Genomic DNA, 20,733 nt, shown 5'->3' on the forward strand with positions numbered 1-20,733 from the left:
GTTTATTAATTATAGTAAATAAATGCTTGTAACTGTAATGATTATGGCGTAAGGGGAAGCATTCAGGAAACTTCCTGAAGAATTGACATCTAAGCTGAGCATTGAGAGAGAAATGAGCTGACTAGGTGAAAGAGAGACAAAGCGCATGAAGGGGACGAGTGTGCAAGTCGGATAAACCTGATGCCTGAGTTTCAATCCAAAGCTAAATAACTTGATCTTTTTCCAAGTGCACATACACAGATGCACACACATGAAATTTGCACCCTACATATTATTCAGAATTCACAATAAAAATCACTTCTCAATCCAACAAACTATATTTCTTCCCTGGTAAAATATTCACACAATATCATTTTCCCAAAAAGAACCAGTGGTGCGAATACTCAATTTGGTTACTAAGAATGGGACTTTAGTGTTCCAGGAGTTGGTTTGTTTACTTTAAAAAGGAAAACTGTACATTGAGCCTTTCCTTAAACAAGCAGGGAAACACAACATAACTTTTAGGCAGATCAGAAACCTAGCATTTATAGCTGGCCTTCGTGAAATTGAGCAAAGTCCCTTGAGGGAAAAGGAAGAATTGAAGTTACTGTTTAAAAGGATTCATCCCCCCCCCCCAAAAAGGATTCATCCCTTTGTCAAGTGTAACCACCTAATATTCAACTTTTGAAAAGTTTGCTTTTTCGTTCTTTAAAGTTTTCCCAATAGTTTCAGTGCCATATCAGGGAATCTATATTGCAAATGTCCTACTTTTTGAGGAAAGGGAAATATGGCCAACAAATGAAATATATTGCCTCTGCGACAATTTTATATTGCTAGCCTCATTTTGAGAGGATTCATTTATCTCATTATTGTGTTTACACATTACATTAAATCCTTGGTGAATAGCTTTCTATGAATAATACTGCCCTTGTTTATTTCCAGGTCTTCCATAGCAATTGTCTGGAAATTTTGGAAACACCCGGAGAATTCTTATGCAAAGGTCTAGGCCGTAGATGGAAAGGCGATTTGAGTTTTTGAAAAAAAACAAAACAAAGCAAAACTGTGAGGCAGACAGGTTGATATTATTATTTTTATTAATAATTAATTTTATTTGCCTTCACAGTAGTTTGCCTACTGAATAGATCCTAGGCAAATAGCTCCCTTGCCTTATATTCTCCAAATAAAGCACATAAGATGTCTGCTGCAAGATAAAGCATAAGCAATAAAGCTTATATCTTACATATGGTTTTTTAAAAAAATTTTTACAAAGCATTTATTTTTCAGAGTTTTTCCACCAGCAATGAAAGTATCTTAAATGCTTATTTTAATGAAAAAAAAATGATATTAGAAAGCCGTAAACTGTGCCTTGAAGAAGATTCAACTGGAAAAATTAAAACTTTACTATGCTCTTATTTCCATTTTATTCCTGAAAACAGACAGATGTTGAGATGATATATAAATATATTATATATAATAAGCATGTCTATAACACTATGAAGTTTTTTATCATACTTTGCACAAGACAGTGATAGTTATGTTTGTTGAATTCATATGTAATGATTGATTTATAAATAAATTTTTTTTCTGGGAGAAAAAGAATCATAAAAGGGATTTTACTTCAATATTTATTCCCACATAGAACTATACGCTCATGAAGGGACCATTATTATGAATAACATCAGTCTGTATAATCAAAAGTAGTTATATGTTATTTTTGGTTTTCAAGGGTGACCATAGTATATAACTGCCTGTTATTTCCAGGATAGTGAACATGTGTGGATGGGTATATACCGGCTAGTATGAATTCAGCAACTAAGAACTAAGCTCCCTTCAAGATGTATATGCATTATATTTCCCTCATTGGATCATAATCAGTCCCAAGAGGCCTCCCTATTATTAGCGTAAGAGCTCACCTAAGGCCAGGCGTCCCAGGGTGCTTTTAGAGAATAAGTATAAGCCATACATGTATCTCTTTTATTTTGGAAAATATTTCTGCAAGGGAAATTAAACAATTGCCCCCAGAATACCTCAGGGTAACACTGAAATGTAATAAGGTGCTCTGTGAAAAAAATATATCTTAACTTAAATAGGTATGTTAATTTAGAATGTAATTTATGAAACTGTTAGTGTTCCTGGAGCAGGTGGCTAACTTACACCATCTATAAACAACCAATCATAAGTCTTCCACTGTACGTATTGGTGTCTATAAATTGGCAACCCCAGCTACCTATAACACCAGCTGCTGGGAGGTCTCCTTCAGTAGCACGAAACTGTGTATATTCTCTCTCCATCAGAATCAATATATTTTGTAAAAGAATACAAATATTACTACTATGTGAGTCACATTTATATAAATGTTGTAATTATGAATATTTAAGACATACTTATTAACATTATAATCTAAAATGGTCTTCAAACAATGCAAATGAGGGCACTGTTTAAACTCTAAATATTTATTCCACTGTAAATTTGTTAATATTATATCTCACTGAAATTACAATGGAGACTATGCCGGATTTGAACTCTTCATGGAGACATTGTTTTAAAATTAGCCAAATGTCTTCCCTTCAGCCCCAAACTTCTACTTCCTGCTCCGGTTTACTATTGTCTACAACATAAAAGCATATCCACAATTTGCTTTACATAAGTGAAAAGTGCTATTCCTTCCAGAATCCATGTTAGCGGGCTTGTGTTTTTGCAATGTTCAAATATAGCGTTGGTTCATTGCACAACTACTGTGTATTTGCACACAAGCAAAAATAAGATTCAGTGTCTGTCTTCAAGGGGGAAATGGAGAGAAAAATCTGAACACAAGCAGTGGTAACTATACTCTGGTGTGAGCTCTAATAGAAGTAGGTGTTGCTTTTAAATTAAAGGCCTACTAAAAACATTATGTATTTAGAGTGAGTCAAGACTTAAAAGCTTTACTTTTCAGTGCCAACAGAACATGCTCAAGTGAAGGTACAGGACATGTATTACAAATGACAAAGGAAAACTCTTTTTACTATTCAGGGTCTCAATGTATATGTCAGTTTATTTTGTGGGGGGTGCATATTTTAGGAAAATTCTGAGGTGTCTCTCTATGGCAGAAATAGACATAAGGACCACTTTATTAGCTTTAAGAAACTAGACAATTAAAGAGGTAACATTTTTTGAAATGAGGATAGGAAATAGGCAGGCTGATGAAAAAGACCCTGGGGACCCTGAAGGGGGAAATAGAACTTCCCCATGGTTGAGAGTTGTGAGGACCAGTCCAGAGAATTAATTAGGTCGGATTTAGGGAGTGCCATGAACTCGATACTAACATCAGAAGAAATACTCTTCGGAGTATAAAATATAAGTATAAAATAAGACTTCATGAAATTGTGTCTAAGTGGGTATTGGTGTAGTAGCTAAGCATGGTGGGGAGTAATTGTAGGGTCCAGAAAGACTGAAGTTCATGGCATGATTATGTATTTCTCTCTGTTTGTACTTTTATATTTTTATTTGCCTTTATTCTTAGTAGTAATAATAATTTATGTCATTTCCTATAACTTTTTAATAATCTGATCCTTAGTTTTGTCATTTGTAAAATAGGGGTAGCAATACTTAGCACCTAATTCTGTTACTTTAGTATTTTTGTTGCATTTTTAAGTGTACCTGCTCACAGGAAGGATAGAGATAATTCATCAAAAAGAGCTGATCATTGTACCTAGAATAGATTAGGTACATAATGAATAGTTTTGTCTTTTAAAAAATTTGCATTTGTGGCCCTTTTCCTAAGACAGCGTAAATCTTAGCTTTTTGGAAATAATGGCACATGGAAATGGATCAAGCTGGGAAATAGGAATGCGCATACAGTTAGCTAAGAAAAATGGAGAGTAGGCTTTATCTCAACTGCTTAACTACATGGATTTAGGAATGGCTACCTGGAATGTTGGTAGAGAAAGGACTGTGATGTCAGTTCCTGTTTCCACAAGACATAATGTTGGAATCAATTAGTACCATCTGCCCTGAGCATGGTAGAATTAGTGGCATTTTCCCTGTATTTTTCCTCCTAGTGATCTCTGGAAATGTTTTACAATAGGACCTAGCTGTACTGACTTGCTTACAGTTTTCTTTTCTTTCTTTCCTTCTTTGCTTGCCTGCTTCCTTCCTCCTTTCCTTTCCTTTCTCCTTTCTTTCTTTTCCTTTCCTTTCCTTTCCTATAATAGATATGCCCAAGTGTCTCAACGATCGCTCGACCAAGGAGATTTTTAAAAAAATAGTGAAGACATAAATATTTGAGAACTATAATTAGAGGGCTTAATTTAATGGATATATATAAAAACATTCACCCATCAATTAAATGGTGCTCTTTTTGCCTAGCACACAGGGACAGGCATAATAATTGACCATACCACAGGCCATACAGCAGTCATGCCCAGCAACTGAAATCATACATATCTTACCACAGTGCAAGTAAATTAAAAATGTATAATTATATATAGATTGCAATTGATGTTATTTCTAAGTAACTCTTGAACAGAAAAAAATAATGAAGCTCTACACTTTAAAACTTTTGCAAAGCATGTAAAATAGTACTTAGAAAAAAGTTATAGCCACAAAAGTTCATATTAGAAGAGAAAAAAATCTGAATATTAATAAGTTAAGTATTTATCTCAATAAACTAGAAAAAAAGGGAAAGCAAATCCAGAGAAAATAGAAGGGAATAAATACTATGGATAAAAGCAATATTAACACACATACTAAACAATGTTAATAAAAACATACAGCAACAAATAAAGTAAGAAAATACCGAAAATAGTTTTATGACAACACACTTGAAAACTTGGATGGATGAAAATAATTCTTAGAAAACAGACTTTCAAAAATCTAAGATAAAGTAGCAAAACTGGATAGATATATAACCACTAAAATTCTACTACATCAAATCACCAAGTCCCTATTTTTACAGGGAATTTCTAGCAAATGTTTAAGAAACAGATGATTCCTAACTCATACAAACTATTCTAAATACTAGAAAATAAGAATGCTCCCAAAGTTAGGGGGTTGTATAATGTTGATCAAAACTAGACAAAGACAATTATAAGGAAGAAAAATTATAGACTAATCTCATGGTAAGAGATCAAAGATAATAAATTTTTAATCGATGGTAATAAGCCCATGGCAATATATGCCATAATTACAAAAAATTAATATTTTAATGCACTGAAATCAGTAAAGTATAATAAAAGCAAAAAAAAGGAAATTGCTTTTATCCTATGAATGTGAAGATATTTTAATGTTAGAAAAAGTATAATATAATTTACCAAATTAAGAGTTTCACAAAGGAAAACCTTGTAATATTTTAATAGTTGAAAAAACAGTTGATAAATTTTTTTTTAAAAGATTTTATTTATTTATTTGTCAGAGAGCGAGAGAGAGCACAAGCAGGGGGAGAAGCAGGCAGAGGGAGAAGCAGGCTCCCTGCAGAGCAAGGAGCCGGGTTCTGGTTCCGGACTGGATCCCAGGACCTGGGATCATGACCTGAGCTGAAGGCAGACACTTAACAGACTGAGCCAACCAGGTGTCCCACAGCTGATAAAATTAAATCCCATTATGACTAAGCAACTTTTAGTAAATCAGGAATGGAAGGGAACTTCCTATAATTGATAAAATACATATCTAGGTAATGTAACATTTTGGATAAGCATGTCAATTCTGGGATTCTGGAGCCCACTCTGCATCAAATCTTAGCTCTGCCACGTAACTGGGCAAATTACTGAACATGTTGTGCTAAAACTTCTTCATTCATAGGGGTAAAAGATTTTTACATGTAAATAACCTTGAAATGTCCCTGAAAACAATGAGTTAAAAAATGTTAGCCCTTATTAGCATTACTGCAACCAATAGTAAATATTATACTTAAAGGTAAAACATTAGATGTATTCTTTTTAAAATCAGTAATGACAAAAAAAAAAAAAAAGTCAGTAATGACAGAACAATGGCTACCACTGTTTTAATTTGATGTGGTACTGAATTTCTTACCCTGATCATTAAGCCAAGGGGGTGAGGGGTGGGGGAGCATATAGACTAGAAAAACAAACAAACAAACAACCACAACAAAAACAGAAGTGTCACTGTTGGCATAGAAAATTCAAAAAAATCCGTAGAAAAATTATAACTAATGAAAGACTTAAGCTGGTTTGCTAGAGACTAAGTAATTACAAAAACCCATGTATTAGCAACAACCAGTAAAATCTAATAAAAAGTATGATTAATTACAATGGAAACTACAAGACATTTAAGATTTAGATGAGAAAAATTTATAAAGAAAATTATAAACTATTACTGAAAGGCAACGAAGAAGGTATGAGTAAATTGAGAGATATGCCATAATAGTACATGAAAAGATTAAATATCATACATACTTCTAAATAATTTATAAATACAATGCAGTCCCAATCAAATTCAACAGACAGAAAGAACTTAATTCTAAAAGCAAAATAGAAGTTAAAAAGGTTAATAGACACCAAGACCATTTTGAAGAAGGATAAGGTAGGGTACTCTGTCTACCTCATATCAGTACTTATTTTAAAGCTATAGTCGTAAAAAAAAAAAAAAAAAAAAAAAAGCTATAGTAGAGTGCTCATTATGGTTTGCCTGGATAGCCAGCTAGTTGGGTCCTGCCTGCCTGGTGTATGGTGTGGGGAGTCCCTTCCACATGGAGAGATTGGCATGGTGCTTAAGTTCAACCCTGCATTAAGACCATAGTTAGAAGACCTAAACTTCTCCAGAGTCCTCTGGTTTGGAGCAGTCAACATTTGCAGAGAGCCTCAATAAATAGCTGGCAACCCAAATCCTCACTGTCTGGTGTCAAGCAGCTTGTAAATTCTTTCACTGATAAGGCCATTTTCTTACTTTCGTCTGTAAGATGAGAGACTCATAGAGGGCTCAGCCTTTCCAATGTAATGAAATCCACATCATTTCTATATCCAGTAGATAACATGGCCTCGGCATGCATTCCTAAATTTTGTTGGAGTTACTGGAGGATTCCAAGCATCTATATATTGCTAATTTGTGAGTTTTCCCTCTCCCTATGAAAGCCTTCCTTAAACCATGCCATGTAAAGTTGTGGAATTAATCTTTACTTCTTTTGATAGACTTGAAGAGACATACCCCCCATTCCATGGCAAATGCAAAAGGAGTTTCAATTGTATATTTAATATTATATTTCTAAAGACAAGAATAAAGAGATCTGAAGCAAATATGGCACAATATTAAAGTTTGTCAGGTTGGAGGGTGGATACTATGAAGTTTGTTTTGTTATTCTGTATAATCTTCAGTTATTGAAAATATTTCATAATAAAAAAACAAGTGGTAACAAATCCAAAATATATATTTTTAGTACTCAATTGATAACTTGAGATAAATGATCAGTATATTATTTTTGAACTCAATTATTGGAAAAAAATTTTAATTTAAACAACTAAGATCTATTTTTTCTCATAGTCATAGAATAAAAGTTAAGAAAAATGTATTTATAAACATCCATAGGCACTGTAATTCATTTAAATACTTGCAGAAATATTCTAAAATATTATAATTATCACTATATTTTATTTTCTCTATTCTGAATATTGACACATTCAAATATCTTTAGACACTTTCTGAAATGTAATTATCAGTATACTTTGTTCTCCTTATCACTGAGAGTAGTCTCTGAATAAAGATGAGTGAATCTTCAGCTTCCAAAAAAATTTGTTGTTGTTGTTTTTTTAAATATTTTGTGGTCTTAGCCAACTACCACAATGTACTAATTGCTAATTTGTTTGCCTGATACATTTCCTTTGGTAGTAATTAGAGAAATGCTAATTTCCTTCTCACTGATAGGAAAAGTCTACAGTGAGAGCCCTTTTATAAGATGAATTGTAGGTAACCTGCATTAAGAAATACACAGATAACTAACCACTGACAATGGCCAATACAGAATTATTTTCCTGCATAAAATACAATCTAAATCATGCTGCTGAAATCTAATGTTCACATTTACCTTTATATTCTAAATGAAATCCAGTGTAACTAACAGATCCATCACTCCGAAAAGCCAAATGCATAGTATTTGAGCTGCTCTCTATTCTCTCTGGTAACTTGCTGTCTTGAAAGCTTCCAATCAGCGGGCTATTACTGTCTGGTCCATCATATATATAAAGGAAGTCATAGTTAGGTTCTATGCTAAAACTAAAAAAAGAGAGAGAGGGAGAAAGAGAGAAAAGAAATTGGAATTATTACTGCTAAGGTGTTAAGTGTAATAGTCAATAATCATATATTGATTCAGTCAATATCTTTAAAAACAACAGACCTCATCAACGAAAACTAAGTTGAAAATTTACCTGGCAACACATTGAATATGAATATCAAAGCAGTGCAAAAGAGAAAAGACATCTTGATATTTTCAAATATTTCTAAGTTGTCACTGTGTCTACAGGGAATACAAATGATAGTAAGGCAATTTCTAATGAAAGGGTACGAGGTTTGGAGTCAGAGATACTAAGTTCAAGCCTTGCTTCTGCCCTTGTTAGCTACATATACTTAAGTAAGTTACTTTATATCCATTAAACATGGAGGACAACATCTATTTTAAAAATTTTTCATCCAGATATTTTGCATCATGAAAATGCAAACTTTTTTCTTTGTCAATGATACTATTTGACTTGAACTTCAAAATTTACAAGCATATTTGCTGTTTAAAATTCAACTCTATGTATCCGATTCAAGCAAAAGTTTGAAATACAAAATTTACATTTAAATTACTCAAATGAAGTCCTGCACATTGTATTAGGTATTCTTTTTCCTGAAAGTAAATATATTTTCTTCTTTTAGAACTTGATGTAAGAGAAATCAAACCAACACCCTGTTTGTCAAAATTAAATAATGTGTAAATAAGGACATTTTAGCATGTAAATTATTCAAATCAATATTTTGATATTCCAGATTTGCCTTAACAACCTTCAAAAGTATGATAATTGTCCCATAATGATTATAGAACCCAAATATTTAGAAGCCGAGGACATGCAATCATTTATCTATTATGTAGATCATACTGTAGCAGAGAAAAGGATGGACTCGGTTGGGTCATTAAGAAAAGTCAACAAGTTCGTGATATTAAATAAAACCAGTAAAGCTTGCAATTGTTAAACATCTATCAGTGGAAAAACTATCTTGTCAAATTTTATCATCTTTGCATATAAATAAGAAACTTGTAAGGTAAGAAATGTTCTTTCCAAATCTACTGGATTCATAGAGGTTAAATTTCCACAACAATTCTAAATCTTTACATACGCATGTATAAAGGACAGGAATCCAGCTAGTTTACTTGTGCATAAATAGTGAAGAAAGACTGGTGTAATGCAGGGTTTCTGAACTTTAATAAATAAGGGGCCCCATAACATGAGAAAGTTAGGGGACCACCACATTGTTCTATTCTGTTTAATTTATTCAGTATCTATCTTCATTAAGTCTAAATCAATTAATTACTTTTGAAATCTTTTGGTGGGTATAAGGCCTAAATTTTGGTAATTTTTGCTGTAATATAGCAGAAACCAGAGGATAAGGCCTTATTTTGTTACTACCCCTCTGGGGTAAAACACAACCTTTTTCAACTACATTTCTTTCAGCATTAAGATTTAATGAGTATTACAGCTTCCTTACCTACATTACTGTTGGCAGAATCACTAGAAGCAAGTGCTTTATAAATGATATAGCTGTATGTATTATCCTCAGAAACCCAAAAGCCTATTTAACAATGGACTGAGGCCCATTTCTTTTTAATTTCTAGTTTGGGCCTAAATAAGTACTTTGAAATATTGCTTTGTAACTTCTTTAAAAATGGGAATAAAACAAAGAAGTCTTTTTTTTTTTTTTTAGGAAATTTTAGAATCCTAGCTGTAATGACTATTTCTCCTAAAAAAAAAAAAAAGAAAAAGGAGAGTACATTCTAATAGGACATTCTATTTTATAAGGCAGTTTCATAAATATTAACTTGGTCTTGTCAATAATCCTGTGGTATAAGGAAGGGATTATCATTTCCATTTTCCCAATGAGTACACCAAGGCCCTGAATGTCAGTGATCTCTCTAGGGTCACATAATAAATGACACAGCTGGAAATCAAATTTAGGTCATGTGTTTCATCTAATACAGCCTTCTACCACTCATTTATTAACTACAATAATTTTATAAGTCCACTGAGGCCTGTATCATTCAAATTGACATTTCTCCTGTCTGTACTGCCATTTTCTCAACTGTAATGATGAGTAAAATAACCTCAGCAAGTTGTCTCATAACTGGGTTCTGGCATATAACTAACATAACTATCACTGTTGCTTTGTCATTACCAATTATCAATGTATTACTACAAATTATAGAAATAAAAAGTCGGCATATGTATACTTCTACAAATTTTTATGACTTCAAATTGTTTTTAAACCTGGTTTCAATATAATAGAAAAAAGTATATATTTAACCTTAATATTTTACATAAACACCAAGCAGCTTTAACACGCCAGCAGGAGGGGCTGTGTTACCAGAGCCAAAGCACATCAATCTTGGACACTGAAGATTAGGAACATTTCTGCTTAAAGAACTCTTTGAGTTGCTGATACCTAAACCCTCCCACTGAAATATTAAGGGAAAGGGTTAGACCAGGTTTTGTGACAATAGGTATAAGTTCTCTGTGAAGAAACAGGTTCATTCCAAAAAATAACCGACCCGAGGTAACACAGATAGCGGTGGCAGAGTTTGGGCTCGAAGTCAGCCACCTTCTGTCCCACACAGGAAGCTGGATCCTTGGCTACGTCAGTACTAAGCCTACCCTGCAGTTGATGTTACTAACAACATATGTAAATTCTGGAACACTCCCAAGTAGCGCTCTATCATGAGACAAGTTACGCTGAGAAATCATATGGGAATGATTCATCTCTTCTCTGTCAGCTTGACTTAATGAGATCACCATAAAAATAACAGGTAGAATACATGTTTTCACAAGCTGAATGGTAATGTTGCACATATGGGTATTTAGATACTACAAAAAGATTTTGGGTGGCACACAAATAGGAGAAAAAAATCCTGAGAAATAGTGACCTTTTAATCTTGAGGTTTGGGAAAAACTGAATTTTTTGAAGCAGCGATGGTAAATACAGGGAGAGAGGAAAGGTTATAAAGAGATCACATTTCATGAGAGACAATAAACCACTCGACCCCTAACATGCTTCCTCTACCCTGAAATCTGGTGAAGGTGCTCACCCACTAGCCTTCAGAACCACACAGTCATCTACACAATTACACAAGGCTGCAAACTGCTGATTGCAAAGTATTGGTACTGGAATTAATAAAGATGAATTAAAATGGCATATACAGAAATAAAACTTTGCCTAGTGCAAATGCTAAGGTAAAATGACAAGAAAAGATTTTTTAAAATGTAGAAATGTACAGGAACTCACCTGATAAATGCCAAGGAGATAACATAGTCTGTGTTGACGGTGATAGTCCAGTCACAGTCCCTGCTATGGGGATATGGATGAGGGAAGTTTGGTGAAAGAATAAAGCCTGAAGATCCTGTTAAATTGCCTCCACAGGGTGCTTTAATTTAAACAAAAAAACAAACAAACCCTTAAGTGATTAATAAAATTTATTAGCTATCAATATTTGTATAAACACTTCTCTAAAAAATTCATAAGATTTCATACACATCTGACTCTTTCTAGTATTGGATGGTTGAGAATACTGTATTGTCTTTCAAGAAAGACCATTAAGATATTAAAGACATATGTACATAGTTACATTGAATTTAGCTTCTTCACTGGCTTCAAAATTACATATGTACTTCCCTCCCTTTCTAATACTATTTTGTTTCATGTAAAAGATAAGCATTGAGAAGAAGGGTATAGATGGTTTTCCCATGGTTGCTAAGAACAAATATGAAGCTTGCAGGAAAAAGTTAGAAACAAAACAAAGCAAAACAAAATCTCTAATAAGTGGAATAATGGGACATGAAATAGTTGGCTCATTTTCACATCTTCCCTGGTACCTTTTCTTTATGTATTTATGGAGGAAGAGTCTTTGACAATACTGAATGAGTGAGAATGGATAATTATCTGTGACTCTACAGCATTTTACAATAAAACACTCTTATACTGAATGTTACCATATCCCTAAATTCTAGTTGTCTGACTTGTTGATGAAAACAGACACATACTACAGTTATTACAGCCCCAAACAAAGGTTTCAGTAACACTTCGATAAAGAGGCTCCAAAACTTGTCAGTGAAATTCAAAGAATACATTCTTTAAGGGATTATTGTGAAGTCTGTATTTTTTTAAATTTTTTAAATTATTATGTTATGTTAATCACCATACATTATTACATCATTAGTTTTTGATGCAGTGTTCCATGATTCATTGTTTGCATATAACACCCAGTGCTCCATGCAGAACGTGCCCTCTTTAATACCCATCACCAGGCTAACCCCATCCTCCCACCCCCCTCCTCTCTAGAACCCTCAGTTTGTTTTTCAGAGTCCATTGTCTCTCAGGGTTCATCTCCTCCTCCGATTTCCCCTACTTCATTCTTCCCCTCCTGCTATCTTCTTCTTCTTTTTTTTTTTAACATAATAGTATATTATTTGTTTCAGAGGTACAGATCTGTGATTCAACAGTCTTGCACAATTCACAGCGCTCACCATAGCACATACCCTCCCCAATGTCTATCACCCAGCCACCCCATCCTTCCCACCCCCACCAATCCAGCAACCCTCAGTTTCTTTCCTGAGATTAAGAATTCCTCATATCAGTGAGGTCATATAATACATGTCTTTCTCTGATTGACTTATTTCGCTCAGCATAACACTCTCCAGTTCCATCCACATCATTGCAAATGGCAAGATATCATTCCTTTTGATGGCTGCATAATATTCCATTGTATATATACACCACCTCTTCTTTATCCATTCATCTGTCGATGGACATCTTGGCTCTTTCCATAGTTTGGCTATTGTGGACATTGCTGCTATAAACATTGGGGTGCACGTACCCTGTTGGAACCCTACATTTGTATCGTTGGGGTAAATACCCAGTAGTGCAATTGCTGGATCATATGGTAGCTCTATTTTCAGCTTTTTGAGGAACCTCCATACTGTTTTCCAGAGTGGCTGCACCAGCTTGCATTCCCACCAACAGTGTAGCAGGGTTCCCCTTTCTCGGCATCGCTGCCAACATCTGTTATTTCCTGACTTGTTCATTTTAGCCATTCTGACTGGTGTGAGGTGGTATCTCATTGAGGTTTTGATTTGGATTTCCCTGATGCTGAGGATGTTGAGCACTTTTTCATGTGTCTGTTGGCCATTTGGATGTCTTCTTTGGAAAAATGTCTGTTCATGCCTTCTGCCCATTTCTTGATTGGATCATTTGTTCTTTGGGTGTGGAGTTTGATAAGTTCTTTATAGATTTTGGATACTAGCCCTTTATCTGATATGTCATTTGCAAATATCTTCTCCCATTCTTTCGGTTGTCTTTTGGTTTTGGTGACTGTTCTTTTTGCTGTGCAAAAGCTTTTTATCTTGATGAAGTCCCAATAGTTCATTTTTGCCCTTGCTTCCCTTGCCTTTGGCGATGTTTCTAGGAAGAGGTTGCTGCGGCTGAGATTGAAGAGGTTGCTGCCTGTCATCTCCTTTAGGATTTTGGTGGACTCCTGTCTCACATTGAGGTCTTTCAACCATTTGGAGTCTATTTTTGTGTGTGGTGTAAGGAAAGGGTCCAGTTTCATTCTTCAGCATGTGGCTGTCCAATTTTTCGAACACCATTTGTTGAAGAGACTGTCTTTTTTCCATTGGACATTCTTTCCTGCTTTGTCGAAGATTAGTTGACCATAGAGTTGAGGGTCCATTTCTGGGCTTTCTATTCTGTTCCATTGATCTATGTGTCTGTTTTTATGCCAGTACCATACTATCTTGATGATGACAGCTTTGTAATAGAGCTTGAAGTCTGGAATTGTGATGCTGCCAGGTTTGCTTTTCTTTTTCAACCTTCCTCTGGCTATTCAGGGTCTTTTCTGGTTCCATACAAATTTTAGGATTATTTGCTCCATTTCTTTGAAAAAAGTTGATGGTATTTTGATGGGGATTGCATTAAATGTGTAGATTGCTCTAGGTAGCATTGACATCTTCACAATATTTGTTCTTCCAATCCATGAGCATGGAACGTTTTTCCATTTCTTTGAGTCTTCCTCAATTTCTTTCATGAGTATTTTATAGTTTTCTGAGTACAGATCCTTTGCCTCTTTGGTTAGATTTATTCCTAGGTATCTTATGGGTTTGGGTGCAATTGTAAATGGGATCGACTCCTTAATTTCTCTTTCTTCTTTCTTGTTGTTGGTGTATAGGAATGCCACTGATTTCTGTGTATTGATTTTATATCCTGCCACTTTACTGAATTCCTGTATGAGTTCTAGCAGTTTTGGGGTGGAGTCTTTGGGGTTTTCCACATAAAGTATCATATCATCTGCAAAGAGTGAGAGATTGACTTCTTCTTTGCTGATTTGGATGCCTTTTATTTCTTTTTGTTGTCTGATTGCTGTGGCTAGGACTTCTAATACTATGTTGAGTAGCAGTGGTGATAGTGGACATCCCTGCTGCATTCCTGACCTTAGGGGAAAGCTCTCAGTTTTTCCCCATTGAGAATGATATGCTCTGTGGGTCTTTCATAGATGGCTTTTATGATATTGAAGTATGTACCCTCTATCCCTATACTCTGAAGAGCTTTGATCAAGAAAGAATGCTGTACTTTGTCAAATGCTTTTTCTGCATCTGTTGAGAGGATCATATGGTTCTTGTTCTTTCTTTTATTAATGTATTGTATCACATTGATTGATTTGTGGATGTTGAACCAAACTTGCGGCCCAGGGATAAATCCCACTTGGTCGTGGTGAATAATCTTTTTAATGTACTATTGGATCCTATTGGCTAGTATTTTGGTGAGAATTTCTGCATCCATGTTTATCAAGGAAATTCGTCTGTAATTCTCCTTTTTGATGGGGTCTATGTCTGGTTTGGGGATCAAGGTACTGGTGGCCTAATAAAACGAGTTTGGAAGTTGTCCTTCCATTTCTATTTTTTGGAACAGTTTCAGAAGAATAGGTATTAATTCTTCTTTAAATGTTTGGTAGAACTCCCCTGGGAAGCCATCTGGCCCTGGGCTTTTGTTTGTTGGGAGATTTTTGATGACTGCTTCAATTTCCTCAGTGGTTATAGGTCTGTTCAGGTTTTCTATTTCTTCCTGGTTCGGTTTTGGTAGTTGATACATCTCTAGGAATGCATCCATTTTTTCCAGATTATCTAATTTTCTGGCATATTGTGGCTCATAATATGTTCTTATAATTATTTGTATTTCTTTGTGTTGGTTGTGATCTCTTTCATTCATGGTTTTGTTTATTTGGGTCATTTCTCTTTTCTTTTTGATAAGCCTGGCCAGGGGTTTATCAATCTTGTTAATTCTTTCAAAGAACCAGCTCCTAGTTTCATTGATCTGTTCTACTGTTCTTTTGGTTTCTATTTCATTGATTTCTGCTCTGATCTTTATTATTTCTCTTCTCCTGCTGGGTTTAGGCTTTATTTGCTGTTCTTTCTCCAGCTCCTTTAGGTGTAGGGTTAGGTTGTGTATTTGAGACTTTCTTGTTTCTTGAGAAAGGCTTGTATTGCTATATACTTTCCTCTTAGGACTGCCTTTGCTGCATCCCAAATATTTTGAACAGTTGTGTTTTCATTTTCATTGGTTTCCATGAATTTTTTAAATTCTTCTTTAATTTCCTGGTTGACCCATTCATTCTTTAGTAGGATGCTCTTTAGCCTCCATATATTTGAGTTCTTTCTGACTTTCCTCTTGTGATTGAGTTCTAGTTTCAAAGCATGGTGGTCTGAAAATAGGCAGGGAATGATCCCAATCTTTTGGTACTGGTTGAGACCTGATTTGTGACCTAGGATGTGATCTTTTCTGGAGAATGTTCCATGGACACTAGAGAAGAATGTGTATTCTGTTGCTTTGGGATGGAATGTTCTGAATATATCTGTGAAGTCCATTTGGTCCAGTGTGTCATTTAAAGTCTTTATTTACCTGTTGATCTTTTGCTTAGATGATCTGTCCATTTCAGTGAGGGGGGATGTTAAAGTCCCCCACTATTATTGTATTTTTTTTATCTGTTTCTTTGATTTTGTTATTAATTGGCTTATATGATTGGCTGCTCCCATGTTAGGGGCATAGATATTTACAATTGTTAGATCTTGTTGGATAGACCCTTTAAGTGTGATATAGTGTCCTTCCTCATCTCTTATTACAGTCTTTGGTTTAAAATCTAATTTGTCTGATATAAGGATTGCCACCCCAGCTTTCTTTTGGTGTCCATTAGCATGGTAAATGGTTTTCCACTCCCTCACTTTCAATCTGGGGTTTCTTTGGGTCTAAAATGAGTCTCTTGCAGACAGCATATCAATGGGTCTTGTTTTTTTATCCAATCTCATGGCCTGTGTCTTTTGATTGGGGCATTTAGCCCATTTTCATTCAGGGTAACTATTTGAATATATGAATTTAGTGCCATTGTATTGCCTGTAAGGTGACTGTTACTGTATATTGTGTATGTTCCTTTCTGGTGTATGTTGCTTTAGGCTCTCTCTTTGCTTAGAGGACCCCTTTCAATATTTCTTGTAGAGCTGGTTTTGTGTTTGCAAATTCCTTTAGTTTTTGTTTGTCCTGGAAGCTTTTTATCTCTCCTATTTTTTGAATGACAGCCTAGCTGGATATAGTATTCTTGGCTGCATATTTTTATCATTTACTGCTCTGAATATATCATGTCAGTCCTTTCTGGCCTGCCAGGTCTCTGTGCATAGGTCTGTTGCCAGTCTAATGTTTCTACCATTGTAGGTTACATATCTCTTCTCCCGAGCTGCTTTCAGGATTTTTCTTTGTCTCTGAGACTCATAAGTTTTACTATTAGATGTCGGGGTATTGACCTATTTTTATTGATTTTGAGAGGGGTTCTCTGTGCCTCCTGGATTTTGGTGCCTGTTTCTTTCCCCAAATTAGGGAAGTTCTCTGCTATAATTTGCTCCATTATACCTTCTGCCCCTCTCTCTCTTTCTTCTTCTTCTGGGATCCCAATTATTCTAATGTTGTTTCTTCTTATGGTTTCGCTTATCTCTCGAATTCTGGCCTCGTGATCCCGTAGTTGTTTATCACTCTTTTTCTCAGCTTCTTTATTTTCCATCATTTGGTCTTCTATATCACTAATTTTCTCTTCTGCCTCATTTATCCTAGCAGTTAGAACCTCCATTTTTGATTGCACCTCATTAATATCCTTTTTGATTTCAACTTGGTTGGATTTTAGTTCTTTTTTTTCTCCAGAAAGGATTTCTCTAATAACTTCCATGCTTTTTTCAAGCCCAGCTAGTATCTTTAAAATCATCCTTCTGAACTCTAGTTCCGACATCTTACTAGTGTCCGTATTGAGTAGGTCCCTGGCAGTCAGTACTACCTCTTGTTCTTTTTGTTGAGGTGATTTTTTCGGTCTTGTCATTTTGTACAGAGGAGAATAGATGAGTGAGAGAACAAAATGCTAACAGGGTAACATGACCCCAGAAAATATTCACTAAACAAATCAGAAAAGACCTAAAACTGGGGGAAAAGAAAGGTAAAGAAAGAAAAAAGAAAAAAAAAGAAAAAGGAAAAGAAAAAGGTAAAAACAAACAAAAACAAAACAAAACAAACAGAATATGATCAAATATGATCAGGCTGGTGCATAGATCAGTGCCACACACTAGATTTTGGGTGTATTTTGGTCTTTTAGAAGAAAGTGCCTCCCAAAATTTTAAAGAAAGAAAAACTTATATATGTACAAAAATAAGGGTTAATATGAAGAAGGGATGGAATATGACTATAAAGATGAAAATCATAAAAGATTTTATAAAAGGAATTGATAAGAAGTTGGTTGAAAAAAGAAAGAAGAGGATTTAAAAAAAAAAGCAGGGAGAGAATGTGATCAGGCAGGAGACTAGAATAAAGCCATATACCAGAGATTTAGGGTATATTTTGATTTGTTAGAAGAAACTGTATCTCAAAATTTTGAAGAGAGAACAACTTATATATTTTTACCCAAAATAAGGGTAACTACTATGAAGGGATAGACTATGACTCTAAAAATGAAAAACAAAAAATATTTTTTAAAAAAGGGATTGATAAGATGTGGTTGAAAAAGGGAAAAAGAAAAATTAAAAAAAAAAAACCCAACTAACTTTGAAAGACAAAGAATCATGGTAAAAAAACCATGAATTCTATGTGCAGTATTCCCCTAGCGCTGGAGTTCTGCCATTCTCATTGATTGGTAAACTTGGTCTTGGCTGGCTGTTCTTGCTGATCTTCTGGGGGAGGGGCCTGTTGCCATGGTTCCCAAATGTCTTTGTCAGAGGCAGAATTGCCCCACCCTTGCCAGTTCTGGGCTAAATAATCTGCTCGGGTTTGCTCTCCGTAGCTTTTGTTTCCTGCAAGCTTTCCATACAGCTTTGGAGGATGAGAGTGAAATGGCGGCCTCCCAATCTCCACCCTGGAGGAGCCAAGAACTCGGGGCCCCACTCCTCAGTGCACCCCCAGAGAAAAGCAGTCAGTTACTCCCATCTCCCTGGTCTCCAGCTGCACTCCGTGCTCACCTGGCCTGTGACAGAGCGTTTGTATCTCTGGTACCCAACCCTGTGTGGAGTCTCCAAACCCAGCAGATCCCTGCGGTGCGCTCCCGTGCCATTCCTCCCAGGGGAGGAAGGGGAGTCTCCCCAGATCTGCTGCTTGTTGTGTCCCTGCTGGAGGAGCAGTGGCCCGACTGTGCTGTGGATCACAGTTAATGGCAACCCCGAGCTGAGGGCCTGCTCCTAGGCTCCGTCTCTGCAGCCAGCATCCCTGCTCCAATACCTGGGAGCTCTGCTGCACTCAGGCACCCCCGGTCTTTCTGTGACCCCGAGGGTCCTGAGACCACACTGTCCCAGAGAGGGTTCCACCCCCTCTTAGCCACTGGAGCGACGTCCCTCATCAGAGCAGACTTTTAAAAGTTCCGATTTTGTGCTCCGTGGCTCTATCACTTGCCAGTAGGGGCTGACAGAGGCCCCCTCCCCCCGCCATCTATCTTCCCGAATATCGCCTTGGATTCACTTCTCCTCACACCCTACCTTCCAGAAAGTGGTCGCTTTTCTGTTCCGAGAGTTGTTGCTATTCTTTTCTTTGATCTCCTGTTGAGTTCGTAGGTGTTCAGAATGGTTTGATCCCTATTTAGTTGAATTCCTGGGACCAGATGAAACCCAGGTCTCCTACTTCTCTGCCATCTTGCTTCGCCCCCCTGAAGTCTGTATTTAACAGTTTATGATTGAAAATAATATATAGAATTGGAAGCTTCAGAAAAAATAGAGCCATGAAGATAAGGAGGACCCCAGTCATGGAGTGGGACAGTGGGATATAAACACACACACACACACACACACACAGGAGAGAGAGATTCAGATCATGTTCTCGTGATGTCTCAGAAATGTAATCAGTGCACCAACATTCTTCTCTTATCTGAGTTTTAAAATTATAGTTTTCTCACATAAATTTTACCATTCAGTTATCAGACATTTTGGATTCTTTTGACAGCATCAAACTGGTTTTGGAAGAAGGAGAGTTTTGGTTCTAGCAACAATTTCATTCAGATCTCTGTTCTTTGCCTGAGTATAGATATGCAAAATCATCACTATAATTTGGTAATGTCTGCCATCTAAATTATGGATGTCCGCTAGTACATTTCTCCACACCCCTCCAGTACCCTTGCCTCAGCATCTAAGTGAGAGTAGATAACCTCAGTCCCTACTCTATTGAGAATATGTATTTGCTCAGACTTAATTTATTCACCACCGCTTACCTATCATCTGCACTTTTTTGTGGATCTTACCAAATGATTAGACATAAATATATCAACTTTCTATAGTCCTCTCTCTTCAAATTTCAATGTCTCCTGAATATTTCTCTCTACAACCAGAGGATAAAGATTCCCTCCTATTAATCAGGATAATACCCTCAACCTGGTCACACAATCACTCTTCCTTCTCTGGAATCTTGGTTCATTTATCACTTTCAATTTCTCTGGCTTAATCCCCTTTGTCCACAGACATGTCAGGAGGTCTTTCATCCAAAAAATAAAACAAAGTTCCTTATGACCTATTTCTTTTCACTTTTTTTTTTCAACTGAAAATGTTGAGTTTTACCTGATGATTAAGAAATGCCCTCATGTTGCTGGAGTGGGGGGTGGGGTGGGAGGAATGGGGTGACTGGGTGATAGACACTGGGGAGGGTATGTGCTCTGGTAAGTGCTGTGAATTGTGCAAGACTGTTGAATCTCAGATCTGTACCTCAAAACAAATAATGCAATATATGTTAAGAAAAAAAAAAAAGAAGAAGAAGATAGCAGGAGGGGAAGAATGAAGGGGGGGAAATTGGAGGGGTAGACAAACCATAAGAGACGATGGACTCTGAAAAACAAACTGAGGGTTCTAGAGGGGAAGGGGGTGGGAGGATGGGTTAGCCTGGTGATGGGTATTAAAGAGGGCACATTCTGCATGGAGCACTGGGTGTTATGCACAAACAATGAATCATGGAACACTACATCTAAAACTAATGATGTAATGTATGGTGATTAACATAACAATAAAAAAATTAAAAAAAAAAAAAGAAATGCCC

At 36.0% G+C, this 20,733-nt stretch overlaps 1 protein-coding gene across 3 annotated transcripts in view; it reads right to left on the reverse strand.

Annotated features, from left to right (window-relative positions):
* CSMD3 (CUB and Sushi multiple domains 3) overlaps positions 1-20,733 on the reverse strand; it is a 1,204,765-nt gene that overhangs the window by 244,956 nt on the left and 939,076 nt on the right. For all 3 annotated transcript variants that reach the window (XM_044914284.1, XM_021688378.1, XM_021688377.1), the window contains 2 exons: positions 11,440-11,578; positions 7,994-8,181 (listed from right to left, as the gene is read on the reverse strand). In XM_044914284.1, the coding sequence (XP_044770219.1) occupies positions 7,994-8,181; positions 11,440-11,578 (327 nt within the window). The remainder of the gene's footprint in view (positions 1-7,993; positions 8,182-11,439; positions 11,579-20,733) is intronic.

The sequence above is a fragment of the Neomonachus schauinslandi genome, chromosome 4, assembly GCF_002201575.2.
Source record: "Neomonachus schauinslandi chromosome 4, ASM220157v2, whole genome shotgun sequence".
NCBI lineage: Eukaryota > Metazoa > Chordata > Mammalia > Carnivora > Phocidae > Neomonachus > Neomonachus schauinslandi.